Source organism: Lasioglossum baleicum, chromosome 5 (genome assembly GCF_051020765.1).
Source record: "Lasioglossum baleicum chromosome 5, iyLasBale1, whole genome shotgun sequence".
In the NCBI taxonomy this organism is placed as follows: Eukaryota; Metazoa; Arthropoda; class Insecta; order Hymenoptera; family Halictidae; genus Lasioglossum; species Lasioglossum baleicum.
In genome coordinates, this window is record NC_134933.1 from 7,358,576 (window position 1) to 7,384,700 (window position 26,125).

The 26,125-nt window shown below is 37.3% G+C and overlaps 5 protein-coding genes across 15 annotated transcripts; 3 read left to right on the forward strand and 2 right to left on the reverse strand.

Moving 5' to 3' along the window:
- Positions 1-2,274: 2,274 nt before the first annotated feature.
- On the forward strand, positions 2,275-9,206 carry Gat-a (GABA neurotransmitter transporter-1A). 6 transcript variants are annotated; one of them, XM_076424387.1, is made up of 10 exons: positions 3,722-3,965; positions 4,107-4,243; positions 4,530-4,782; positions 4,876-5,176; positions 5,649-5,850; positions 5,926-6,193; positions 6,287-6,661; positions 6,940-7,242; positions 7,513-7,680; positions 7,766-9,206. In XM_076424387.1, the coding sequence occupies exons 3-10, from the start codon at positions 4,642-4,644 to the stop codon at positions 7,853-7,855; spliced, it is 1,848 nt and encodes a 615-aa protein (XP_076280502.1). In that variant the 5' UTR covers positions 3,722-3,965; positions 4,107-4,243; positions 4,530-4,641; the 3' UTR covers positions 7,856-9,206. The 6 variants fall into 6 exon arrangements, with proteins under 6 accessions (XP_076280499.1, XP_076280505.1, XP_076280501.1 ...); XM_076424384.1 differs by lacking the exons at positions 3,722-3,965; positions 4,107-4,243 and adding an exon at positions 2,275-2,990; XM_076424390.1 differs by lacking the exons at positions 3,722-3,965; positions 4,107-4,243 and adding an exon at positions 2,275-2,990 and having other exon boundaries at positions 4,533-4,782.
- Positions 9,207-9,606: 400 nt separating this feature from the next.
- Positions 9,607-11,515, forward strand: LOC143209111 (uncharacterized). Its single transcript, XM_076424399.1, has 2 exons — positions 9,607-9,908; positions 10,091-11,515. Exons 1-2 carry the CDS (start codon positions 9,807-9,809, stop codon positions 10,802-10,804), a joined length of 816 nt encoding a protein of 271 aa, XP_076280514.1. The 5' UTR covers positions 9,607-9,806; the 3' UTR covers positions 10,805-11,515.
- Positions 11,516-11,940: 425 nt separating this feature from the next.
- Positions 11,941-16,520, reverse strand: Sms (spermine synthase). 5 transcript variants are annotated; one of them, XM_076424393.1, is made up of 8 exons: positions 16,366-16,520; positions 15,240-15,532; positions 14,306-14,417; positions 13,394-13,516; positions 13,151-13,305; positions 12,982-13,071; positions 12,715-12,906; positions 11,941-12,336 (listed from the first exon to the last, which is right to left on the reverse strand). In XM_076424393.1, exons 2-8 carry the CDS (start codon positions 15,519-15,521, stop codon positions 12,190-12,192), a joined length of 1,101 nt encoding a protein of 366 aa, XP_076280508.1. In that variant the 5' UTR covers positions 15,522-15,532; positions 16,366-16,520; the 3' UTR covers positions 11,941-12,189. The 5 variants fall into 5 exon arrangements, with proteins under 5 accessions (XP_076280508.1, XP_076280511.1, XP_076280510.1 ...); XM_076424396.1 differs by lacking the exon at positions 14,306-14,417 and adding an exon at positions 14,711-14,822; XM_076424395.1 differs by lacking the exon at positions 16,366-16,520 and adding an exon at positions 15,817-16,028.
- Positions 16,521-16,703: 183 nt separating this feature from the next.
- On the reverse strand, positions 16,704-19,317 carry Atu (Another transcription unit). Its single transcript, XM_076424383.1, has 8 exons — positions 19,217-19,317; positions 19,085-19,140; positions 18,596-18,980; positions 18,417-18,532; positions 17,966-18,360; positions 17,313-17,903; positions 17,031-17,232; positions 16,704-16,943 (listed from the first exon to the last, which is right to left on the reverse strand). The coding sequence occupies exons 2-8, from the start codon at positions 19,125-19,127 to the stop codon at positions 16,774-16,776; spliced, it is 1,902 nt and encodes a 633-aa protein (XP_076280498.1). The 5' UTR covers positions 19,128-19,140; positions 19,217-19,317; the 3' UTR covers positions 16,704-16,773.
- Positions 19,318-19,561: 244 nt separating this feature from the next.
- LOC143209112 (peritrophin-1-like) lies at positions 19,562-25,958 on the forward strand. Of its 2 annotated transcripts, XM_076424400.1 has the most exons (6): positions 19,562-19,712; positions 19,949-20,070; positions 20,379-20,508; positions 21,165-21,264; positions 21,431-24,814; positions 25,020-25,958. In XM_076424400.1, the coding sequence occupies exons 5-6, from the start codon at positions 24,805-24,807 to the stop codon at positions 25,352-25,354; spliced, it is 345 nt and encodes a 114-aa protein (XP_076280515.1). In that variant the 5' UTR covers positions 19,562-19,712; positions 19,949-20,070; positions 20,379-20,508; positions 21,165-21,264; positions 21,431-24,804; the 3' UTR covers positions 25,355-25,958. The 2 variants fall into 2 exon arrangements, 1 of the variants encoding a protein (XP_076280515.1); XR_013009046.1 differs by lacking the exons at positions 19,562-19,712; positions 19,949-20,070; positions 20,379-20,508 and adding an exon at positions 20,541-20,912 and having other exon boundaries at positions 21,431-25,161.
- The last annotated feature ends 167 nt before the right edge of the window (positions 25,959-26,125 follow it).

A 26,125-nucleotide genomic window follows, 5' to 3' on the forward strand; every position in this document is an offset into this window, starting at 1 on the left:
TTGACATGCTTCTAGACGTTTATTCTTGCAAGAGGAAATATTACAGCAATTTTGAAGTCTGTAAAAATAAATGTCGGGTTCAGAATAATTCACAGACTCGTCTGTGCTTTTATTATGTCCTGCAGATGACAGTAGCAGAATAAGTAGTATAAATCGAGGATATTACCGAGTCAGTAGCTACGAACTTTGAATAGAATATTTAGAAAGTAAATAAGTAAAGTAAGAGAAATGTCTGTGTATTATTTCACCGATTTCAATAATTATACACATATATATATGTACATATATGTACATATATATTATACATGAATAATACATATACAAGGTGTATCCTTTTTACCATTATTAAAATATGCAAAATTCTACTATTTGAGTAGACTTTAAATTGAGAGGCTCTCCAATCATTAGTTTTTCATGTTGGATATTGGACACGATATAAAAAATTAAAATGTGACTGTAAAATTATTTGAAAATGCAAAAACTTAATCTGCGTAAACTGGTCGTTCATCGGCCCGGCAAATGGAAGCGAAATAATGCGAAAAAGGCACATATATGGTCACGCGACGACCCGTTAAAGCGGTGCGATCAAAGTTTTTTCATAATCGACGGATTAAGATGTCTGACAAAATCAAAGGTGGTTCGACTCGTAAAAAAAATTTGACCCGCAAAGCGATTCTTAACGCGGTTCCCGCGCCACTTCCCGCACATCCTCTGGTCATTGGGGATGCTCCCCTCTGCCGTACTGCCCGTTAACGAGCAATCAAACTATATGAGCGCGCGCGCGCGCTCGTGTGCAAGGTATAGAAATTAATCTCGCCGAAAGTTTCCTGTTTTATGAAAAACATTTTGAAAAATATGAAAAACCTGTAATCGTATTTCCGAGTGTTCCAGAACGACCGGAGTTGAAGAGATCGAATTATACATGTTCCTCTCGGCTGATAAAAGCCTCCGGACGCTGCTTCCGGTTACGCGTTAGTATAATGGGAAAATAAGTTTCCCATAACTATCTTCGAGTTTTCGAATATCTGTATATGCTATCGGATTGACCCAACAACTAGTTTCTATCTATAGTATATGCTTCGGGATTTGTGTGAGTTAATGTCGATCATCCTGATGATCTATATTACAGTGTGTACCCAGAACGGATGTAGCGATAGATCGGTGTCACGTGAACCCTCCGGATATACTAGCTTCCTAGTCTTGCTCACCTACTTTAGCGCGCTCTTCCATTTCGTTAGAAAGTGTAGAAGTTTGGTACACGCGGAGGAGAGGCTCCGTTAACGATGTTGATGACGATGATCGAAATCAGGGTGCGTCGATTATTTAGCAATTCTAGTGTTGACCAAGAAATTCAACTCGTTATAGGTTGTTCCACGCGGATTACAAAATTTCACTCGCGGATATATTCGATTAAACTTTCATGGATGAAAATCATCGATCAACCTCGCTATATGTGTTAGGTTGTCCCAAAAGTTTCTTTCGGAATGTATTCCTTTAATGTTGCTAAATAAATACAATTTTTATGATAATGTTTTAGTACTTCCTAACATAAATTTGCATTATGTGCATGAATCGAAAACCAACTTTTGGAACAACCTAATGACCTAATACAACGCTGTGGTCGCAAAATGGTTTTTCAAGAATATTTTTTCTCCTCTAACACGTTAACGAAGCAAAAAAAGAAGAGGATTTAAAAGATTTAAAATTGATCGACTAGTGGTTTCGAAAATACTGGTTTTGAGAAAAGCTCGTTCAACCCTAGATAACTAAGTTTTCGTAAAAATGACGATCGGAGCATTGAAATCTCGTGACAATAGTAAAAATGTCTTTTACATTCCACTTACACTATTTTTTCAGAAGGTACAATATTTTAGTTGCTGAACGAACAGCGTTCACTTGGTAAGCTTCCGAACGACTATCTAAAGAAAATGCGAAAAGTCGATTTGACGAAGTTGAAAAACCAGAATACCCCCTTAATCGGGTCATTTGCGGAAGGGTCTAAGCGCAAAAGTAGCTATGCACCGATCTCGCGCATACACCCAACGCTCTCCGCGCAAACCGTGTAAAACCGTGTAAAAAGAAAACACGTACGGGCGCGCATGTATCGGAACATTGACAATAAAGAGCACAGCAGCCAGGATAGCCGTCAACTTGATGATGATATACTGCTGCGATCTTGGTGACCCTCTTTCTCCTTGTTTTCCTCGTCCCCTCTTGCTCTGCGCGCGCGTGTTCGCGCGAACGTATTCGCGCGTTCAGCGTTCAGGCCGGTTGCGAGCGACCGCGCGCGGAATAAACGCGTGACACCGATGTAAACGGCAAGGGTGGACCGGGGGCAAAAAAGGAAAAGGGGGATCCCCCGATTTCGTACCCCCGATATTTCAGCTAGTTCGCCGTCGAAAGCGAACTCCCGATTCCAGTTCTGAGCGGGCCGGCCGAGCACTCGCATCGCCTTTCGAAGACGCGTCTCGAAACAGGCTCCGAAAGTTGACAGAAAACATCGAAAACAGGAAACGAGCATCCAGGAAGACGAGATAAGAGAAGAAGTCCCGACCGTTCCCGACCAAAAGTAGATTCCTCGAAGGAAAAGGTGAATCGATGATCGTATCGTGGCTGCGACCATCCGGATCGAGAGAAATCAGTTCTTGATCGAAATCCTGTCTTTGAATCGGAGGATTATTCGAGTCGGAGTGCTTGTCATTTCACGTTCAAGTCGAGAGGATCAGCTTCGCTTTGCCGCGAGAAATGCCGCCCTTTTAACTCAATCGAGAGTTGTTGCGCGAAGGATCAAGAGTGCGCCCAGTGACAGTGCATGAAATTCTCGTCGGGAAAGTTCCAAATACAGCGTTTCTCTCGTGCGATTATTTTCCTGTCCACCGATTTCCCGCCAGAAACTCGCGAGGGACCAGCGAAACCGGAAGAAGAAGAAGAAGAAGAAGAGAGATCGTGCGCTACCTGAAAGACAGTGTTCTCAGATTGTTTCGAAACAGGTTCGTATGCGGTTTAAATCTCTTCTGTACAGTAAGATAGGAAGAACTGTAACACGTGCGGTAACCGGATATCGTTGATTCCTCGAGGGTGACGATTGACCGAAGGGGATCGCCGCGCAATCGGATATATCCACTATCTCGCGGTGAATTTCGGGGATGCAATTAGAGTCGGTGCGCGCGCAGTGGAGGAATTCAAGATCGCAACGATGTCGGTTACGCGGAACAACGCGTTCTCGGTTAATTAGAATATAGCTGTTTTTTATGAGCGTGGAAGAGGAAGAGGGAGCCGAGCAATAGATCGGCCGCGAAGGGGCCGGGGAAGGATGGAGCTTTGGGGGAACGGGCTCGGGATATTCATTATAGGGTTCCCCAGCCGGACATTCGTATTTAACCGTGTCGCATCGATGCTACTTTTGCGCCTTAATTCTTTCTTATTGGTCCCGACGCGACGCCAGTGCCGGTCCTCGCGCTGTCTTCTGGTCCCCTATATCGCAGAACCGGAAGAACTGTTGCGCTCACCGTTCTTCTCAACGGGACATTGTCAGTTATCATCTTACTCGATCGTTCTCGCGAATAACTCGATAACTTTCGTTTACGTTCATAATTCATAATCGCACCGATCCCAAAGGACTTATCACAGTGATCGTTCTCGATGGACTTGTAATATACAGCTTGTGGAAAATATTTTTTAGGGATGCTTTGGATGTTGTTTTGCAACTGCAAGGTGAATTACAATTAGAGAAAGAGATGTTGAACCGGAAGATGAAATGGTGCGCAATAGTTCTGGTGCTGCTTGTGCTGCACATTGCCGCGTTGTTTTTATTTAATCTGTTAAGTGGGAATAAGGGATAATTTGACATCCCCGTTTGCGCGAAATCTAGATGGTTATTTACATAGATCAACAGGTTAAGAAGTGCAACTCTATTTGAATCTTGTACGACTGACACAGATTCGTGATATCCTCCGAATAGAAAGGTTACTTGCAGATGAATTATTTTTATAAAACACTTGACGAACCATTTCTTTTCGCGTCAGAAGCAGCATACGGTGAATTCTCCGTCGCGATCTCGAGTCACCCAGCATTCTCGAGTATTTAAGGGTAATAATCTTCCGCAGATTTTCCACGTGACGAACCGCGAGTCGCATCCGGCGTCGGAACAAGAACTCGGTCGAATCGTTTACCAAAAATTGCATCCTTCGAGAGAACATTGAGAAAATCCTGAACAGTGTCTCGCAGAAATCTTCGAATAGTCGTAGGAATTTTTTATTCTTTCTCTTTCTGTTGAATCGAATTTATCGAACAGCAAATAAATCTCATAAATTTTGTTTAGAATGTACAATGTCATAATTGTCATTCATCACTTTAACCGAGGGAAGCTGAAAAGTTAATATCCGGAGGAATATTAGAAACTATTAGAAAGGATATCGAAAGAGTGTTAGACTAAAATTATTTATTTTAGAAATATCACAAAAAAAAGAAACATCTGAAAGGAAAGATGAAAAGTACAGTGTGCAGATGACCTGTATTGTTGTCGACAGAAGCTCTGTTATGCATTCGCGGTAGTTGCGCGAGGTGTGGAGGAACACGCGAGAAAGGCAACCGGAAACGACGGAACTTGTTGAAGGTCAGGTGACGGAGATCTAGGAGAAAATGACGGACGCATCGAGAGAGCCCGAGCTCGGGGATCCTGAAAACCCGGACAAAACCGCGTTAAATCTGACGTCCAGCAAACAGAAGCCACTTCCGGAACGTGGCACATGGAGTACAAAATTAGATTTTATTTTGAGCGTGGTAATGTTTCAACTTTCATCGATGTCTTCTCACTATTGTTCTTCTCGTTGATGTTCGTATAATTAATTCACTCGTTTCTGTATTAAAAAAAAGGTTGGTTTGGCGATCGGTTTGGGTAACGTCTGGCGATTTCCGTATCTCTGTTACAAAAATGGCGGAGGCGCTTTTTTAATACCATACTTCCTGACGTTGGTGCTCGCTGGGATACCAATGTTCTTCATGGAGCTTGCCCTTGGCCAAATGCTTACGGTCGGTGGCCTTGGTGTTTTCAAGATAGCGCCGCTTTTTAAAGGCATTGGCTATGCCGCCGCTGTCATGTCCTGTTGGATGAACGTCTATTACATCGTCATCCTTGCTTGGGCAATCTTCTACTTCTTCATGTCCATGCGAAGCGGTATGTTCCGTTATATTTTTGTCCATCAAGTTTAATAATATTTATAGGCGTTTTAGGTAATCATTGATTCGGCCTGCGCGTCTTCTTAAGTGGGCAGACTCGTTTCCAGGATATTGCAAGGTGCGGGATGAGCCTTTTTCTGCGGGTTCTTCTTCTTCAAAGGTCCTATTATTACGTTTACGAGGCGTAATTAGCATTATTCGGTAGCATGTAGCTGTCGCAGCTTTATGCTTCCAAATAATGCAAATTACGTAAACGTAGAAATAGGATTTTTGAGAACGATCGCGGCCTAGATTGATCTTTTATCTAGCGCTTTGACTAGTGAAAAACCCCATCGCATGCATTATGGAGAAATGAGAAGGCGCATCCCGTACCCTTGCAATCCTGGAAACGAGAGTCTACCACCTTAATACTATTAAATCAAACTCTATGTATGTTTAACGCTATGCGTGTATTTATGGCGTACAAATAGAGCTACCTTGGGGAACCTGTAACAACTACTGGAACACGAAGAACTGCGTGAACCCCTACGACAGAGACTCGTTGTCTTGCTGGTGGACCCAAGCGTCCGCGATCCGATATCCCAGGGGCTTGGGCGTTGTTCAGATGTGTTCTGTCAACGGCGTTAACGTGACGATCACGGATCTCACCGATCCGGTGAAAGAGTTTTGGGAGTAAGTGCTCGGAATCGGATTCAACAAACGAAACGAAATGGAAAGATGAGTTCGAACGCGTGTGTTTCTTTCCAGACGACGAGCGCTCCAAATTAGCGACGGTGTGGAGCACATGGGTGGCATTCGTTGGGAACTAGCCGGTACCCTTCTCTTGGTCTGGATCCTCTGTTATTTCTGCATTTGGAAAGGTGTAAAGTGGACCGGAAAGGTCGTATACTTCACCTCGCTCTTCCCATACGTCTTATTAACGATTCTTCTGATTCGTGGGATTACTTTGCCCGGTGCCATGGAGGGCATTCGATTCTACATCAGTCCGAATCTCTCGAAATTACGAGAATCGGAGGTAAATAGCAAACGCGTTTAAAATCGCTCGCAAGCTGACTATAGCTAAAATTGTTGTGATCTATACGCAAGGTGAACGTAACGTATTTTCTAGGTGTGGATAGATGCAGTCACCCAAATCTTCTTCTCGTACGGTCTGGGCTTGGGCACGCTAGTGGCTCTTGGTAGTTACAACAAATTCACAAATAACGTCTACAAGGACGCTTTGATAGTGTGTTCGGTGAATTCGTCGACCAGTATGTTCGCTGGCTTCGTGATATTCTCCGTGGTGGGTTTCATGGCCCACGAACAACAGAAACCGGTAGCAGAGGTAGCCGCTTCCGGTCCGGGATTGGCCTTCTTGGCTTATCCTTCGGCGGTTCTTCAGCTTCCCGGAGCGCCGTTATGGTCTTGTTTATTCTTCTTCATGCTTCTACTTATCGGCTTGGATTCGCAGTTTTGCACCATGGAAGGGTTTGTTACTGCCATGGTGAGCTACCGTTTTTAAATATATCTTTTTACGTGTAAAAAGACTTATTTTACCGATGATAACTAGACAGCGGATCTTTACGCAAAATAAAAAAATGTTCTTTTCTTTTTTAATATGTATGTTGAATAGCTTGAAAATAATAGAACAGTATTTTTAAATTCTTCTAATGTTATCACTGTTTTAAATTACACCCACTCATTTTTGTCGTAAATGCATAAAATCCGCTGTTTAACGATAACGAATGGTTACACTAATTTCTGTAAACTCGTTGATTCAAGGTTGACGAGTGGCCACAGCTGCTTCGCCGACGCAAGGAAATTTTTATAGCGATCGTCTGCGTGCTATCTTACATTATAGGACTTTCTTGTATATCCCAAGGTGGCATGTACGTCTTCCAGATCCTCGACTCGTACGCCGTTTCCGGATTTTGTCTTTTATTCTTAATCTTCTTCGAATGCATTTCGATAAGCTGGGCTTTCGGTGTCGATCGATTTTACGACGCACTCAGAGACATGATCGGATATTATCCCCTGATGTGGTGGAAACTCTGTTGGACGTTCACCACTCCCTTGATTTGTGTTGTAAGTTCCTAGTTTTAATCGCGTTAACCAGAGCAACGTAATTACTAGATTGAGGATCTTTATGCAAAATAAAAATGTTCTGCATTTATTGTGGGAAGCAGGAATAAAATAAAAATTGATTTCATCCCTTAATGACCTCGTTACATTAAAAACAATTTTATATTTCACCCAAGCAACTTCTTCATAAATGCATAAAGATCCGCAATCTAGTAATTATGTACCATGAAATTAAACAGACATAAAGGGTTAATATAAAACTTCGATGTCCAGGGGGTCTTCATCTTCAATTTGGTACAATGGACACCTGTCAAGTATTTAGATTACGAGTATCCATGGTGGTCGCACGTGCTCGGCTGGATGACAGCTTTATCATCCATGCTGTGCATACCTGGTTACATGCTCTACGCCTGGAAGACAACGCCAGGAGACGTCATAACGGTAACTTATATGAATCATTTATCGTCGCTCTAGTCTAATTATCATTTCAACTGACAACTGATATTATTGTTTTATTCTATTCAAGAAATTCAAGTTGTTGGTACGAATAGAAGATGACGTGGCAAGTCTACGAATGAAAATGGGCCAACCATCGCTCGAATTAACACCCCTTTAACTGCCGCCGACTTTCCTCGATTCCAAGAGGAATCGATCGTTCTGATTTTTTCTATTCCTCCCTGACTATCATTAATTTAACGAGCTAACCAACGTAACAATGTCATTTTTATTCTACTTCCCGTGTAATTTGTAGTAGGAGTATCGTTTCTCGTCGACGCAAAGGGAGAACGTTCTTATATGTATGTTCCACGATGCGAGCAAAAATCGTATTATTTCAACGGGATATTGTTCTTTCCCCTTTTGTATTATTACTAATTGACTAGGTAATTGTTAGATTGCGGTTCTCTCATTAAAGGGGGAGAAAAAAATGGCACGATACGACTAAAGTGTTCAGAAGTCGCGTCTAGTATGTTTAACGTAAGCGTATCGTTAGTTGTATTTATACAATAAGTACAAGAAATTCTCGGTGTACGCGAATAGTTCGCAAACAGTTGTAATTATTATTATTATTATTTATTATTATTATTATTATCATTATTATATGCGTGCTATAATTGCATAAAATCTGCAGTCTAAATATATCATTATCAACGTCTTTGTTAAAAGTTCAGAAAATTTGGGAGCTGTTCGCGTAAGCCTGGTCACAAGTTTATAGCTGCTAACTTATTTTATCGGTGTCGGACGTGTATGATAAATGAGAATAACTGCATATCATCTTGACTTTAAGTTACGAAATACACGTATCTGTGCTGCCGTAATTATATTACTAGACTGCGGATATTTATGGGAAATGGAAAATTTCGTTGATCAATTTCCGGAAGCGAGCGGTGGTTCCATTCGTTTCGAAATCAAAGTATATAATTATTTACGAAATTAGCGAAACACGTTTTTAAATTTTTTTATTGCGCTTTGTATATGCAAACATGTTATAAATGCATAAAATTCGTAGTCTATTTGTTACATTTTATCGTCGAATTGAACGATGGGCCGCGATACTTTTTTCGCCTTACTAGTTGTTAACAAAAAAAAACGAAAATTGATATCGTGGCTTACGCACGATTCTACGGGAAATGTTCGTGCAAATTTTATTCTTAATAAACAGTCGTAGCGACTCGCTTAGGTATAATATGGTAATAGATACCCATTATATTAAATTGTTAATTGTTAATAAGAAATCATTATCGACCCATATTAGATTTAGTCGATAAATATTAAAAATGTTTTTCGAACGAAACTCGACTGTACATTTAATTGAAAATTACTATATATATTATATATATTAATTATTATAGCCGTCTGAATAGTACGTATATTAGCTATTGTAGTTACACACGTTGGAAAAAGGGAAATAGAAAGAAGAATCTGTACGACGAAATTTTCTTTTGGTAAATAAAGACGATCGTTAAAAATCTCTTCGAAGTTATTTTAAATAGAACAATCTTTTAATTTAACAATTATAAAAAGTACAAAAATTGCATATGGAATAATTGCTGGCAGATTGGCAGCATTATAAAACACGTATTACAAAAATTGTTATTTATTGAAATTATTTTTCCTAAATTATTGAATAAAGTTATTTCATATTGGATATATACTGTATAAATGCCGCGCGAATCTGTTGGCAGATTGTTTACTGGGTAAAATCTATTTTTTAGTCAATATATTTTATCACACCTGCTTTTTCTTTTTGCTCATAATTATACTACTGAATGAATGAAGCAACTAAAATTATATGTATATAATAAGTACATAGAACAATTACAATATAATAACTCGAATAACGAATTTGAATTTCGTGAACTTCAAGATGGCAGTACCGCTAATCTAACGGGTGGAGTATAATTAGAAGCTGAATAGTTTTCGTATCAGGTTTTAGACTCGTGTCAAATCGCTTTCCACATGTATTTGACAAGTAGCTAAACTTTGAAGAATATTGATTTTTCTGTTTTATTGTTAACAGAAGTTTAAGGTAAAACGAAGTATTCCAGTGGACACGTTAAATTAATAATATGATAGAGAAAAATGAAGATAATACCGACAACGACAGCAATCTTGATAGAAGAAAATTAATATCTGACAAGAAAACATTTTTGGAGAAACACTTCCTTGAGGTAACATTCTTCTATTTTCGTCAAATTGTTTAAATAAAATTTTAGAAAAGGATCAGTATATTTTAAGGTTAAGCTTTGATTTTCTTCTTTGCAATCAATTTTTCATTTTGATGTGCTATCGACGAGATACGACTGTTTCGGAATACTTTTTGAATTATACAATTTGTTGTTATAATTTTAAGGTCCAAAAGGAAATCAAAGTCTCCTTCGCACAACTGGCACAGTCGTTATACGCAAGAGAGAAACAACTTTTACGTCAGTCGGAAGCACTCTACAGACAACAAATATCTTTGGCATTGTCGAATCCTGAAATTCTACCTCCATCTATAACAATATTAGATGACAGGAATACTCTGGAAGAACAGATTAAACAATTTGGAAGAATAGAATTGATAGGTTCTAATTCAACGGCGATCACCGATTTAGAACCGTATAAGATTCAGGAATATCAAGACATTAATAAAGATCATGTCAGTTTCGACAAATCCGTTAAAGGTTCAGAGGATATTTCCACCAATGGCAAGATGGAAGCGCCTTCTACGGCAGAAGATAGAAAAGTGGAAAATATTACCAATGGAATGAAAACTTTTTGCATAGAATATCTAACGGAAAATACCAGCGAGGTTTCTAATCTTCAAGACAAACAATCCGAAGGAAGCTTGAGCCTATCTCCGAAGCTAGACACAGAGTTCAGGAATAATGATTTCAATTTTCAAAATGCCAATACAGAGCAGCAAGATGACGGCAAAAGTTTTAGAAATTCTGGAAGAAATATTATGGAAGAGCAGCAAAATTCTCATGGACTGCCGGAGCAGGTTCAACAGTGGTTGGACCAGATAGTTTTGGAAACGGAAACAGAGCCAACTATTCACGAAGTAAAAAAGCACTTGAAATAACAACAACACATTTCAGCACTAAGTTTCGGTTGGAAACTTCAAATCAATATTTAATTAAGCGTACAGTCATTCCACTATAATATATTTTCTAACATCTATTCTTAGCTCGCAGACGGATAAAGAAATTTCCCTTCTTACGATAAAATCTTCCATTGTTGATTAAATAACTAGTAACTATTCTTACCTTCTCTGCATACTCGACTGTATTTATTTATTTATACGTTAAATCAATATTATCTTCCATTACAAATAAGTTTATAATAGTATATTAATATTTGAAAATATTGTTAATCAGAAACATTTCTGAACTGTTCGTTGTGAATTGAATATTCATGATACAGGGACTCTTATTTATTGATGTTGACGTGCACAAACAGTGATATTAAAATAATATAAGACAATTAAGTATACCGTAATACTGTGTATAGTACGATATTTTTTAATCCATTAATCAAAAATATAATATTAGATTTATAATTAATATGATTATCTTATATAATTTATTCCTTTTACTTACCACTAATTAATGATTTCTTAGTTTCTATTCCTTTTTTTCTGGCATAGGTGTTCGTTAAACATAAATAGTTTTTTATAAGTTTCAAATAACAGAAAAACAGTAAAGCAAATATCTTATTTGTTATTTCCATAGATATTCCTTAACCCCATTATTGCCTGACATAGTTTTTGTTATTAGAAATATGTACATATATATATATAGATATACATACATAAATATGTGTATATATATATATATATAATTGTTTCTATTTATTTATTTATGTATATAAAACAGTTTTTAATATTAATTATTGTTCATTAAATAATTATATATTTAATATTAATGTTCTTATAATTAAATGGTTATTATGAAATGTACTTGTGTTCCATATCCAATAAAAATTGCGTGCATCTACGGTTTTGTCCATTTATATATCTGATATGGTTTATTTTATATTTTTACAAAGTTAATAAATAAATTAGATCGTTAAAAGGGTTAATTATAATGTAAGGGTTAATTATGATTAACGATATATATTTGTACAGTAATAAAGGTTTTGAATTACTTTCTTTGGAGTTATTCGTGTTAAATCATTGGGTGATTCACTTTGATTATTGACAGTTATTAGAAAAAATAATTGAGCACCTTTGTATAGTTTATTAGTTACTAAACAATTAAATAAGATCAGATAACCACCACCTACTTTATGTACAGACGCCAGCGTGGTAGAGTCAATTGGGATTTTATGTCCAGCATTCGGATCTTTTTTTCCACAGACCAATTCAGTAGCAAAACATCCGCAATTAGAGTTGAATATGGGTCATAAGGGAGGAAATGGGTTGTGAGCATGCCTCCCCAGGAACCTCGGGGTTATATATTTAATCCATCATTCAAACGATACTTGGTAAAAGACCCACTCCTCGAAGAAGGAAGGTATAAAAGCACTGTCTTTAGTAAAGGTTACTGGTACACAGAGCTGTGAGAGGACCTGCTCGAACATTTCTAGTGCTTCTGGACAAGATGCTCCATTAGCCTTTAAGATAAAATAGAAGTTATGTTGGTAAACTCGTCGAAAAGCCTCTATCTCATGGATTTTCATGAAATTCAAATGTCTTGTCAAAGTCATTATTCCGAACAATAACATCTCTGAAACTAAGTTGTTCGGAACAATGACTTTCTCAACATATTTCAATTTCATCAAAATACCTGAGGAAGAGGCTCTCCGACAAGTTTACGATTATGTTTATAGATAATCCTGAAGTTTTAAGTAATATTACATCGCAATTACAGATATATGATTGCAGATTTTTAAGAGTTAGCTACTTAGATGATAGAACACCTCCAATCATTTCTATTGCTATCGTTTGAAGGAATTGTATCAACGATAAAAAGTAGATTGTAATGTACTTACGTGCGTCATATATTTCCCAGTCCGCTTTAGGACTTTCATCGAGTAATTTAGAATAAGTCTGGTAAAATCCCATGCATCGTCATGCGTCGAAGTACTGATTGGTATATCTGTTAGATCGCCAAAGACATAATCGAATTGTCGACCTTGTTCGATCATGTGTGCTAAGGCCTTTGCACAATCTCCAACAACAATCTAAAAATCATAAATATGCATAAATTTTTCATTCCACATCAGAAAATACATAAACGGTCGACTAGTCAAACTTACTTCATAGTTTTCTCCCTTTCTTTTATCTAGACAGTCTCCGCATACGCTTCTCATATGTTGACTGCAGGCTTTTATAACAACATCGTCAATCTGAAAATGGGAAGAAATCGTCGATAACGTTACGTTGTAGAATTTTATTTTATTATTTTATATAGTTAAGTAGACGTACTTCCAGCATTGTAACAAATTTTGGTTTCTCCTTAAGCAATTCCCACAACAATCCTCCGTCACCTCCTCCTAAAATAACTATTTCTTTTCCCGCATAATTCTCTTTTCCACGTTGCATCAAAGTTTCCGTATAAATAAGATCTGCTTCAGAAATATCTGAAAGAAATATATTTATACATAATATAAGTTCTAATTCAATCCTTAACATTTTATTCAAAGAATATTCAATTTTTATGCTTCTCACTTTGTAACTCGTCGAGGACCAACAGGTTCCCTAGCGATTTAGAATGAACAATTTGCACTTTTTGGTACGGCGAACGTGCTTCAAAGACCAGCTTGTCTATATCATATTCAAGCAGTCTGTCATCTTAAAAGAAAAAACAATTGTTTAATAAAAAGAAATTTAATCGTACAGATTAGGTATTGCATAAGAAAGCATTTATTTAGATGCATGCGATGCAAAGCGCAAATATGTTAAAAGAATAAATAATTTTTTCTTATATACAATAAAAATGACCAACAATCAAAATATCGAGGATTCAGGAGCTTCGGGTGCATAGTACTAATCTATTGTATCGTTATTTATAGTAAATATTATATATTTCTAATGTAGCATAAAAATTAGAGGAACGTGTAACTTCATTCAATGGACAAATACAGCTGTAAAATGGAAGGTTAGTATTAAAATTAACAATTCTTAACATTATTTAGTACTCTAAAGTATGCTTGTCTTATGTCTCTTTCTGTACTTGTTGTTTTCTTGGGAAACCATTTACGTACATAAATACTGTAACAATGTTGGTATAAAGCAAATATATAAATACATAGTTGAAATGGTTTCCTTTGATAGAGGATGGAAGTAAGAATGATAATATGTGTATATTTAAAAAAGGGACATACAATTCTAATAGAGTATATATATATTGTATACATATATGTATTTTTTAAACAGTTAAAGCGCAAATATCGTAATTTTTGTTCTCAAGCAAAAAATAATGAAAAGAATGTTTATACAGTTGAATGAAATAGGCCATATAATAATCGATTGAAATGATTCGAAAATAATGGATTTTTGACGACGCACGATAATGTTTACAATTATGCGGAGATAGAATTCCGCTGGTTCCGTAAACAGAATAATAAATAAAAAACTCACCGGCGGTAGGAAAGTATCTCTCAAAAGGTCCACCGCGTTTAATTGGTGTAAGCATGTGCGAACGCGTAGAGGCTGCCGCCGCCTGCAACGCCGTCTCCAATTCTCTGATCGACTAAAGGTGGCCGCGATAAGCGAACCGATGAATAAAAAAAAGAACAGAAACTATCTTGTTAAACCAATCGTAACAACTCTTCTTTTACATATGCGTCATTAAGGGTGATTTCAAATCCCTTGGCGGAAGAACCAAAAAAGAAACACTGGGGAATAAAATACCGCGCCGACGGGAAACAAATCAATCAATTGGAGCTGTTGGCGTTTTAGAGTGCAACGAAAACGATTCGCACATTCATAAGGTGCTATAGATATAAACTAAGTATGGGAACTAATTGGGGAAGCGCTTTCTACCTGATAGTGTCAGATAGAGGTCATATATGGTTCCTCGTCTTACTGGTGGCAGGCACTTACTGCGTTGGCTATTCAGAGCCATCGCAACGTCCGTTTCCAGGTATTGCCACTGCTACAAGGTCCTCTTTGTTACACGTGTTTCTTCCGCATATAGTAAAATTTCTACTTATTTCTATTGGCACTCATCAAACGATGACGATCTTTTACAACATATTTAACTGTGTAACTTTACTCCTTTGTATTATCAAAGATTGGCAAATGAAAACCTCGAATGTTTCCGAGTAAACGTTTTGTCACATGGATATAAATTCAAATGCTCGGAAGCATGTTGTGCGTATGGCCATTTTCATATAATTTCTTAACAAAATGAATATGTAACAAAATATACCTTGTATCGACCCCATATTTGAGAGATACCAAAAGCTGATTTCATATCTAATACCCATGAGAGGCAATTAAATATTATGAAGTTTGCAACTAGGTATTGCAAAAGAAAAACGATTATGGTAATTAATGTGAGCGACTGTACCTCAAAGTTTAAGAGTGCATCTTCATCATCTTTTTTATAATACTCAATGTTAACAGTGATCAAGCCTTCGGTATATCCTCGAACAGTGATTAGACTACCTCTAGGACCTTCGTAAAGGACTAATAGACTTCCATCGAGACTCGGCTCGGTTAATGGCTTGAGCCCATCAAAATGTTCCTTCAGAACATTAGCGATGGCTACTTTCAAATTCGAACGCTTCTCTATGTCTGCTATTACGTTTGATGGCACTGTGAAATCCAAGAGTACAGTATGGGCAACCATTGTGTATAAACCTGAAACAGTTGAAATATTCATTGTAGCACATTCAAAGAAAATTTCTGATATACACGAAATATATATTGTTATACAATACAAAAAATGTGGTTTATATAAACACTTTATAGAAGCAAAGCAGATCAAGGTTATGTTCCACTACCGTAAGAAAAGACAGGTTAAATTGACTTAACAGCTCTATGGCAATAAAACAATTAACCTGTAATTTTCACTGGTAGCCGGAATCTGTACGAAATACGGATGTAACTTTTTTCACACGTCGCCGGCGTGCGTTGGTCCGTACCTCTTACGGACCGCTTACACTAAATAACAAAGCTTATCTATTAATCCTAAACGATACAAGTATTTATATAGTTTTTGGATCACGGCCGCGCGGTATCGTCTTGATGCCGTTTTTCGCACAGACTCTCGTCGTTAATCACTTAAGAGGTTAAAATCACTTGTTAAGGGGTTAATCACACGAATAAGCAATGCATTAATAAACTTTAGTGTTTCCATGTAATAAATTATTCCTTAACATAGGAAAAATACAATATATAATATTTCTTCTCTGTAAATATCTTATATAAACCTGTTGTTTCGAAGAAAATATACAATCTTACGTATTTAGACACGTATCGAAATGAATAACTGCGATTTAGCTACATAAAAATGACATGAAATATAAGTTTTATTAATATTTATTAAATTTAATGTTCAAAAAATTAAAGAATGTGATGTTTATTAATTGAAATTTGATACGTATTGTAGCATTGTAAATATTCCTGCACTTCGACAACGCAAATTAGTTCAAATGGTTATCAGTATTAATGAAAACAGTAATTATACTTACAGATTAGATTGTAGCAATTTTCAATTATGAGAAGATTGGTTCGTTATATAAAAATGTTTCCGTGACACGGGTATTCTCTGTGGTGTGTGCTTATCAGTGCTGCCAATTACTTGCAGTCAAAAGTTTCTAGATCATCCTAGATCTACATACAAAATGGTGATGTGAACATATATATACTGATATATTGATATATACTCTGTATATACCAATACAGAGAGGATACCAATTATACAAAGGAATACAAGGTAACTCAAAGTGTTGGAAATGATTTGAAGGATGTTTATAAAGTTTTCATAAAACACTAGTGTATGTTTGCGAAGTTAAAAATTATCAATAAATAAATCAGAAATTAATTTATTCGTTCTGTATAGTACAAAAACATAGTAATCTTAATGAAAATTTAGTATTTTAATCGCTAGCGTTATCGCCTTGATTGTCATCTTCTCTTCCGCTTTCCGAACCACTTCCGGAATTCGATTCCTCGTCTGAATCTTTCAGAACTTTTCCTTTAATGTTTTTCTTTGGTCTGAGAGCTTCGAAATCTGAACCCTCTTCGTCCGACGAATATATATTTGATGCTAAACATGTAAAAGAACAATTATAATTCTTGAATTGTTCAAATCAAGTATTTTAGAAATAATCTACATATACTATTAAATACTTGCCTTTCACAGGGGCATTCAGTCCTTTCTTGTATTTATTCTTAATCGCTGCCAAAGAAATGGCACCTTCCTCTTCCGAACCATCGTCGTGATAAGTATCACCGCCATAGCCGCCAACTGATCTTGCGGTACTTCTACTACCTGTAGTACTCTTCTTAGTCTTGCTTTGAACTCTCATCGCTATACGCAATTTCTCTTCCTCTTTCTACAAATGTTATATTTTCAATTAAAACTCAGTCTCTGAATACTTTGATGGTATAATTGAATTGATTAAATTAAACTTACCTTAATCATTTCGTATCTATTCTGATCTGGGTTGGTTCCTACTTGCGACAATACTTTTATACCAGAAGTCTTTTGCGATCTATCGGCAAGCGACATTGTCATCTTTCTATGAGTGAAGGATTCTGTAGAATGCGGCCGGAATGTCAATTTAGTTCTAAAAACTGCCTGACCTTGGAGGCCAGTTCCTTGACGAATGTACAGGTGATTGTGATCACCCTGAAGCGGTTGCTTATATACATCGAAAATTTCGGAACCCAGATGCAAAGACATGCTACCGTCTGACCATTTTACAAATCTGGCGTTGCTTTCTTTAATAACTTTACCATTTTCATCAAAGACATCTTTCCAACGAAGAGTGTTCTCCACCTTTAATTTTAATCTAGCACGACCTTCTTCGTCCAAAGTTTCTTCCTCGTCGATCTCATCTTCGTATGTTTCCGTATCGAATGGTCGTGTTTCTACCGAAAGGAAGTTTGGAAGCTTTACAAAATGTATTTCACGACCTAAATCTGTTGTAATTTTTGGAATTTCTACGTCGATTCTAGTTTCTGGAGGAGGTTCGGGTTCTTCTTCCTTTTCCTTATCTACATCCTAAAAAAATGACTTCCTTTATACTATTATTACTATATTATATTAATATCAATCGTACTTACATCCTCGATAACTCCTTGACTCGGGCCCTCGCCGCCGCTGTCGGATCGGCCACGACTCCTACTTCTACTTCTGCTTCTGCTTCTACTCCTACTTCTACTTTTACTTCTGCTTTTGCTTCTGCTTTTACTTCTACTTCTACTTTTACTACGACTTTTCTCCCTCTTTTCTTCTTCCTTGTCTTTTTCATCGTCCGTACTAATGTCACTAGCATCTCCGAAAAGAGCATCTGCGGTTGGGGCTACAGCTCCTTTTTCAGCAGGTTCACCTTCCGAATCAGAATCTATTAATGGCTTTACTCTTTTGGTAGCATCGTCTTGTTCCGACGCAGAGTCGCTGTTATCTTCTTTTTGCACTGGGCTACCTTCTCCATCGCTTTCATTCGATTTCGTGCTACCTGTAATACAAGGAAAACAATAATTTTTGTTAATTTAATTTTCTCCAGTTACAAACCTCTTATTTTTGAAGACTTTTCAGATTCGTTATCCTCTTTATTGTTTTCAGGGCTATTGTGTTTCTGTTCGGAATCTGCTGGTTTACTACCTTCAGGACCAGGAGAATTCAAATTTCTGAAATTTAATATACATGAGCAATAAAGAATGGAAAAGTTGACAAAACAATGGTTTACTAACTCTGCGGATTTTGGACTTTCCGATCTCCTTTCTTGCGGAGAACCTGATCTCGATTTTTGCGATTCGCTGTTATTAGATGCAACCGATTTTGGAGAAGCACTTCTGGACCTTTGCGAACCAGATTTTTCACTCCTCGCAGAGCCAACGCTCGAGTGTCTGGAATCTGACCTAGTTGGAGAGGGACTTTTGGAATTTTGTCTAGAATCAGGTTTTCCTTCTGCAGATGGGCTACTTGATCTAGAAGACCTTCCGCTAACATGCGATCCTCCCGATCTAGCATCGTTTTCATCGTCAGAATTTCTATTCTGACCAGAATTCGCTGTATTAGATGGCGAACCACTATGACTTGAACTAGAAGGCTCCGATTGATAATCTGATTCTGAACCTGACAACAATTTTTATAAATCAATTAGAATTAGTATGCTGTTTCAAAGGTTCTGTATTCAATAGAAAAAATGTGTAGTTGAATGAAAATTATTTAATTCTTACCAGAATCGCTTAAGTCGCGTAAATATCCCCTCGTTGGTGACATTTTCTCTTCTCGTCTTGAAAAAAATAACAGTTCTTAAAAATGGGTTATTCAAACCATAGTCTCAGAATGTTTTACGAAGTCAATAGCACCAATAGATTGAAAGACAAGTTCATATATTCAACTTGCTGAACCCCAGTGTTGAACACTTCATGACACTTCATCCAACTTCATCTGTACTTCATAAAATGTACTCCGAAAGTAAAAGTTACTATAAGAAGCTACATATATAGCTTCGACGAGATATACATAGAATGATATAGAATCACGCACCGACCAGATACTGGGTCCATTCCGATTCACGCATGATGCGCATACACTGTATAGTGTATGCATAGAGACTCCTATACTACACTATACAGTGTATGCGCATCATGCGTGAATCGGAATGGACCCACTATTAGACTGGCGCTAGGTGGCACAACAAGAGCACGGGCATTTCTACCAATCAAACGCAAACACGCATTTTGAACCACTGACCGCGTAGGATTGTGGAGCCAGAGCTGGTGGAGCGTAGATTTTTGGCATTTTCTCGCCAAAATCCACAGGATTACATAAGAAAGAAGCAACAATTTCTGGCTTCCGGAGGTAAAGTTTAACCTTATTTAATCTTCATTGATTTAAATTTATTCTCAAATCGTGTTGCCTTCTCTCAATAATTTACTCTTGTGTCGTGACTCGTGACGACCAATTGTATTGAAGTCAAGTTTGTTTAATTTTGATTCTCTATTCAAATTGAATTGCTTATTTACTACATATTAATTCTGATTTAGTTTCTGACTGTTTGTCAATTGGAATTAATGAATTTGTTCTTTCTGTTACAGATTCCGCGGGAAAAGAATGAATCGTTTGAAAGAGCATCTTGGGAGCGAGGTCGATGCTATCGAGAATCGAATCGTGACGTAGCATCATGGCGGACTGTCTTGAAACAGGAGAGAACGCGAACGTGAGTACAAATTATTTTTCAAATTATACTGCGACATTGAACATCTTTCTTACTACCATTAATGAACAATTAATAAATATTCAATTTGAATTATTTATTTCCTATTAATTCGGATTTATTCTTGTGTCACGGTGATCAATTGCATCACTATTCTTGTCGTTCTATAGAAATCGAGTTAGTTTAATTTCCTTTCAAATTACTTTTGATTTTCTATTAAAATTGAATTGTTTATTTATTATTAATTCTGATTGTATTGAATTGTATTGAATTCTTAATTGTCATTAATGAATTTGGTCTTTCTGTGACAGATTCCGTGGGAAAAGAATCGTTCGAAAAATCATATAAATAGCTAAGATCGATACTACGATGCTTTCGATAATCGAAAGCGAAACGTTGAGTGTCATGGCGCACTTTCTTCAAGCAGAAGAGGACGTGAGCGTGAGTACAAATTATATTTACAATTATACTGCGATATTGAACACCTTTCTCAATATCATTAATGAACAATAAATAAATATTCAACTTGAATTACTCTTGTGTCGTCACGATTCACGATCAGTTGTATTTGAATTCATGTCGGTTGATAGAAATCAAGGTTATTTATTTTCCGTTCAAATAAATTTCGATTTTCTTTTCAAATTGTATTATTTATTGATGATTCGGATTTAATCTCTGACTGTTGGACAATTGAAACAACTGAATTCGTTTTTTTCTGAGTTCTGAGTTCTGAGTTCAGATTCGATCTAAAAGCGGTATTGCTAGCCGAGATCGAAATTTTTCGATTATCGAAATCAAGACGCAGATTCGTGTCGTACTTTCTACAAGCAGGAGAGGACGTGAGCGTAAGTAATTATCTTTAAAATTAATCTGTTTTATTGAACATCTTTTTTAAAAACATTAATGAATAATAAATATATATTAACTTAAATTATTTATTTTATATTAATTAAGATGATAGACATCAAGGTTATTTATTTTCCGTTGAAATTAATTTTGATTTCTATTCAAATTGAGTTATTCATTTATTATTAATTCGGATTTTGTCTCTGACTATTGGTGAATTGAAATTAATGAATATGTTCTTTCTGTTACAGATCGTTCCAAACACGGTATTGTAGCCGAGATCGATATTCGACAATCGAGATCGAGACGCAGCGCCTCGTGATTTCTTTAAGCAAGATAAAGGACGTGAGCGTGAGTACCAATTATCTTTTCAATTAAACTGTGTTAATGAATATCTTCTTTTCAAACTATTAATAAACAATTATTAAATATTTAACTTGAACTATTTATTTCTTATTAATTCGGATTTATTCTTCGACGCGATTGATATTAAATGAATTTGTTCTTTCTGTTACAGAGCCCTAAGGATACTGAATATGTACTTCGAAGCTGCCAACCTGGATGTCTGAGGCCACCTACCTTGATGAACAAAGACAACATCTGTGACAATGTTAGTTTATCGTGCACGACGTATTTTCTACTTGTGTGTGTCTGTAGTTAGGCAGTGGAATTGCGTCGGCTTTTTAAACTAGATTCGGTAGCGCACATATTCCCGTTAATCTGTGACATGCTACATGGATTTTCGTGGAATGCGTGCGCGCGTAGCATTATCAATTCATTAAAAATAACATGCCATATTAAAAATTATGCGCGTAATTAAATTCAGTGTTAATTCAGCTGTTGTTTCGATTTATCCCGCAATGATCACTAACATTGTCAGTCAATTTCAGGGAAACTGGTACGTACCTTAGAGTGTGCTTGTGATTCGAACGTTAGGGTGTCAGAGGCGTCCCGGGACGTTCTCTCTAGGTGTTAGGCTGTTGCACCCTGGCGTCTGTGTGGAGATCGTGTTGTGAATGTGTTGGAAAGCTTGTCTTTTGCCATATTTTAAATATAGGTCTAGGTAGGTAGGTAACTTACCTTCTTGGTGTGACTGTTCGTTCTAAATAGGTAGTGGCCGGGGCTGGCTACCGTTTTCTCCTTCGGGTAGGCCGCGATTCGCGCGGTAGTCAGTCACCGGAAGAGCTGGTAGTTTCGTCTCGAAGCTAAATCGAATGAGGCATGACGTTCGAATTAATGCTTTGTGCTCGATTCTTCCTGCTCGTGTAGCTTTTCGCGGACGCGCGCGAATTAGGGTTTCGAAACGATGCGCACCTGCTCGATCGCACCAGCGGAACGATCTGCTCCTTTCGAAACTTGTGATTCGTTTCGGAAGTCGTCGATCGTTTTCGCTACGAGCACGTTTAGGGTTTCAGATGTTTGGTGGACCGCCGAAGAAAAAGAAGAGGCTATATGCCGAAGTGGCCCCGACAAATTGTCGCTCAAGAGGGTAACTACAATGGCCTCGCATCTTCGGATGCGACGTCATTTCATTCATTACTACCTTGTCACTATACTCGTCTGTAGAAATAGTAGTCGTAGATGTAGTTTGTTATACACATGGGCAGGCCTCGCCGCTCCAACGATCAGCGGAGATGGGCACGTCCGCGATTTGCAGTAGCGTTGTGAAACTCTCCTTTTGTAACTCCTCAGTTGAGCATTGCTCCTCATAGATGAGGTTGGTGGAAGTTCAATAGATTTCCCTCAATCTTCGCTCAATATACCAAGTTGTAATACTTCCGGATTAAATCGACCTGAGAAGACAACTCCCTAAGAACACTCCCACTCCACAGAAAATTGTACAACAGTTTATCAATCCCTGTGACTTCAATTTTTTTTTTACTTTGCCTTTTGTTTTTGTTTTTCATAAACCTACATGATTATATTCAACTATGTAAATAAAAAGCTTACCTTAATGGCATTAGTATGCGTAATAATATAAAAGAAGATAATAAAGGTAATAAATAAATAATAACTTACGTAACCTAAATACATAGACCATATCGAAGAGAATGCAATGCACTCAAACTACAAAAAATAATGGCCAAATCATTTAAACGACATGAACTGCACAAACTTACCTGCATGAGTCGCGCGAATCGTACGATCCACGCGATTTTCCAACTTCGCTTCCGATCGCACGCGACTTCAGTGTGCGGCTCTTCATTCATTTTCATTGGAAACTAGAGGGGAGTTGTTGCTCGCTCGCTTCGTGAGCTTCGCGAGTAGGGTTGTTGTAGCTCGCTAGCTTTGCGAGCTCGCGAATAAATTGTAATCGAAATTAACTAACTGGCGAATGTTTATAATGTCGATAATGCAAACAGACGTCGATAATGTAAATGTCTATTGAAATATTGATTAAAAGCTGCGACGTTCTATTGAAATATTGATTAAAAGCTACGACGTTCGTTTTTTTGTTGTATTGAAATATGATTCTAAAAGCACTTTTAGTTTTTCCCGAATTTTCCATTTTTCCGTGAATCTTTTCCAATTTTTTAAAATCTAAAAACCTGATTCGGACTACAACGAACATTAAAAAAAAAATTAGCCAAATCGGTCCAGCCGTTCTCCCGTGATGTCGTGACCAACGAACAGCATTTGATTTTTATTATACATATAGGTATACATATTATACGTATAGAGATCACGTGGAGAGGGAATCGCATGCGACTGGAATCGCGTCGACCGAATCGACGATCGATCCGTGTGTGGACGGCCTAATCCCAAGTAGCCACGTACGTCCCTAAAACGTACGCAGAATGGCCGTAGGACGTTTGGACGTGAACCGTACGTTTTAGGGACGTACGTGGCTACTTGGGAAGTTTCACGTTATCCCCGCGCCGACCTGTGCCCACTTGCCTATGCCAAAAATTCAAGTTTCAATCCTAGGAGAAGTCTCGAGGGACTTCTTTTTATTTCAAATTAATTATAAATAGTAAAAAGTACTGGAGATATATAATAACTGATATACATTTATGTTCGAAGATTGATTCTACTTTCTTTTAGAAAACAAACAGCTGCACTTTACTGCACTGTACAAATCACTATTTTCCACTTTCCTACAAATAGATATCTATTAATCTAATCTACTCTTAACGGATACATACATTCATTTCCGCTGCAAGTTTTGCAGACGTGCAAACAATGATCGCTATCAGAAATGGTGCGATAGTATTTTCAATTTTACAGAGAGAGTGAGGTTAATATATCAGAAGACATTTTTCCTCGATACCAGTTTTATTTATACCACTTACAATAAAAATCCTTTATAATTATATAATCAATGGAAAAGTATTGTACTTCTGTTAAATTGAATAATAAGCATTAAATATTCTAAACGACTTTCTTAACACATATATTATTGAATTATTTATTCAGATTGAAAAATTAATTTTCACACCGATCGAGTGAGTGTACCGCGAGCGAATTGAAACAGTAATATTCCGTTTCCTAAATAACTTTCGATTTGATTTTAGCTAATTTTTCGTTGAGTGGTCAATGTATTAAATATTTCACGTGGAAGTAATAACGTTAACTTTATTGGTTGAATAAATCTCAAGAGTAGCAAAAAAAAATTTTCGAATCAGAAGGAATCTTCTAAAACATCGTAAAAAGTAACAGTTTTCTTAATGTATCAATCTGTGGATGTAATAATCCGTTTCCTGTGTGCGGGTTACATCATGAGATCGATAAACTAGATAAACGATAAGTGTCCGTTTCCAGATTGATAAGATTGTTAGTTGATATTGCAGTGGCAAAAATCTGTGCTGCCAAGTATAAAGGTAGTTCGGAACGATCCAGGATCATAGTTCCTACGATTCTTGTTGTATCGAGATCACCAGAAAGCCGATCATGATGCGTGGTAAGTTCTGCAATACAATAATAATATTTTTATAAACAAAATAGAATCCTCATCGGAGGCTTTGCCAGCAATTTATTCTTGCGATGATCCTCTGAAACCAACACCACCTGTGTTGCTGAAACTCGACGTTCACCAGTTCACGATTGCGATCGAGAATATCCTGTTAAGGGTAGCAGGGGCATAAAATGACTTTGTCTATTTCCAGGTTTGTTTGGCATTGTAATTGCCGTGGCTGTCGTTCAGATAGCCGCCGCAGCCGTGAAGTGTCCGTCAGAGAATGAAGCGGACGTTACCTTAATCGGGAACCCGGACAAATGCACAACCTACTATTTATGCGACAGAGGCCACCCCTTCTTGATGGATTGCCCTGTAGGACTCTACTTCAACCCCGATTTGAGAATATGCGATTGGACAATACGCGAGGAAAAGAACGGTTGCATAATTCCACCGACTTCTACCACTCCGAAAGGACCTGCTTCTTCTACCACATCGCAAACATCAACAACAACAACAACAACACAAAGCCCAGCATCCATGTAGACAGTATCTAAAGTGTATAATTACAATGTACATTTGGTTTCTAAAGGAACGGTATAATGCAGCAATAAAAATCTAAACAGCAGAGAAACGTATCTTTTATAAGAAATCTAGGTGCACGGTAGTGCACCAGCCAAGTTCTCGCACTATTTCCTTTTACACGAAACAACTTAGCCGTTTTTTAGAGGCTTACAACTCGGCACTGGAGGCAGATGGAGAGATGTAATTTCGTACACTTGTTAAATACTATCATGTCTCAATATTGACAAAACATTAATCTTCCAACATTAGTAGTTTCCGAGATATAGGACCTCAAAAATTGCTTTTGTCACTGACTAACTGACAGACAGATCATCAAAATCTTTTGGGTACTTCGCATTGCCCTACAAGCTTAAAATTTGGTACATAGGTCCACCAGTTTAAAATTTTACACCTTAAAGGGGTTGTATTGAAAAAAAAACATTACGAAATAGGTACGTAGGATAGAACATAGAAGCATAACATACATAAGTATACGTTTTATTAGCTTCGAAGTCACAACAGATATTGATGAAAAAAACAATCGCTCTAACGCCTCTAACTTAAACAAAAGAAACTGCACGGAGCATCGTCTATAGTGGCGGGGCGGGGGGGGGGGGGGGGGGCCGAGCGTCGCGTCGCCGGCAGTGTTAATCTTCGATACATTGAATTTGGATGTTGTCTTGCAGATTAGAAAAGGATTTTTTTCTTTGATACCTACTTGATAATTGATGAAATTTCAACAAAAAGTAATGA

Excerpts from the sequence above, each read along its gene's own strand:
- Gat-a (XM_076424384.1), top strand. The coding sequence starts at position 4,642 with ATGACGGACGCATCGAGAGAGCCCGAGCTCGGGGATCCTGAAAACCCG. Across the intron at positions 5,177-5,648 it reads CTTCATGTCCATGCGAAGCG|AGCTACCTTGGGGAACCTGT; the intron begins GTATGTTCCGTT and ends GCGTACAAATAG. Across the intron at positions 6,194-6,286 it reads CGAAATTACGAGAATCGGAG|GTGTGGATAGATGCAGTCAC; the intron begins GTAAATAGCAAA and ends CGTATTTTCTAG.
- LOC143209111 (XM_076424399.1), top strand. The coding sequence starts at position 9,807 with ATGATAGAGAAAAATGAAGATAATACCGACAACGACAGCAATCTTGAT. Across the intron at positions 9,909-10,090 it reads TGGAGAAACACTTCCTTGAG|GTCCAAAAGGAAATCAAAGT; the intron begins GTAACATTCTTC and ends TATAATTTTAAG.
- Sms (XM_076424393.1), bottom strand. The coding sequence starts at position 15,521 with ATGGTTGCCCATACTGTACTCTTGGATTTCACAGTGCCATCAAACGTA. Across the intron at positions 14,418-15,239 it reads ATGCACTCTTAAACTTTGAG|TCGATCAGAGAATTGGAGAC; the intron begins GTACAGTCGCTC and ends GGCCACCTTTAG. Across the intron at positions 13,072-13,150 it reads AATTTGTTACAATGCTGGAA|ATTGACGATGTTGTTATAAA; the intron begins GTACGTCTACTT and ends TCCCATTTTCAG.
- Atu (XM_076424383.1), bottom strand. The coding sequence starts at position 19,127 with ATGTCACCAACGAGGGGATATTTACGCGACTTAAGCGATTCTG. Across the intron at positions 18,533-18,595 it reads GAAAGTCCAAAATCCGCAGA|AAATTTGAATTCTCCTGGTC; the intron begins GTTAGTAAACCA and ends ATTAAATTTCAG. Across the intron at positions 18,361-18,416 it reads AAAGTCTTCAAAAATAAGAG|GTAGCACGAAATCGAATGAA; the intron begins GTTTGTAACTGG and ends CTTGTATTACAG.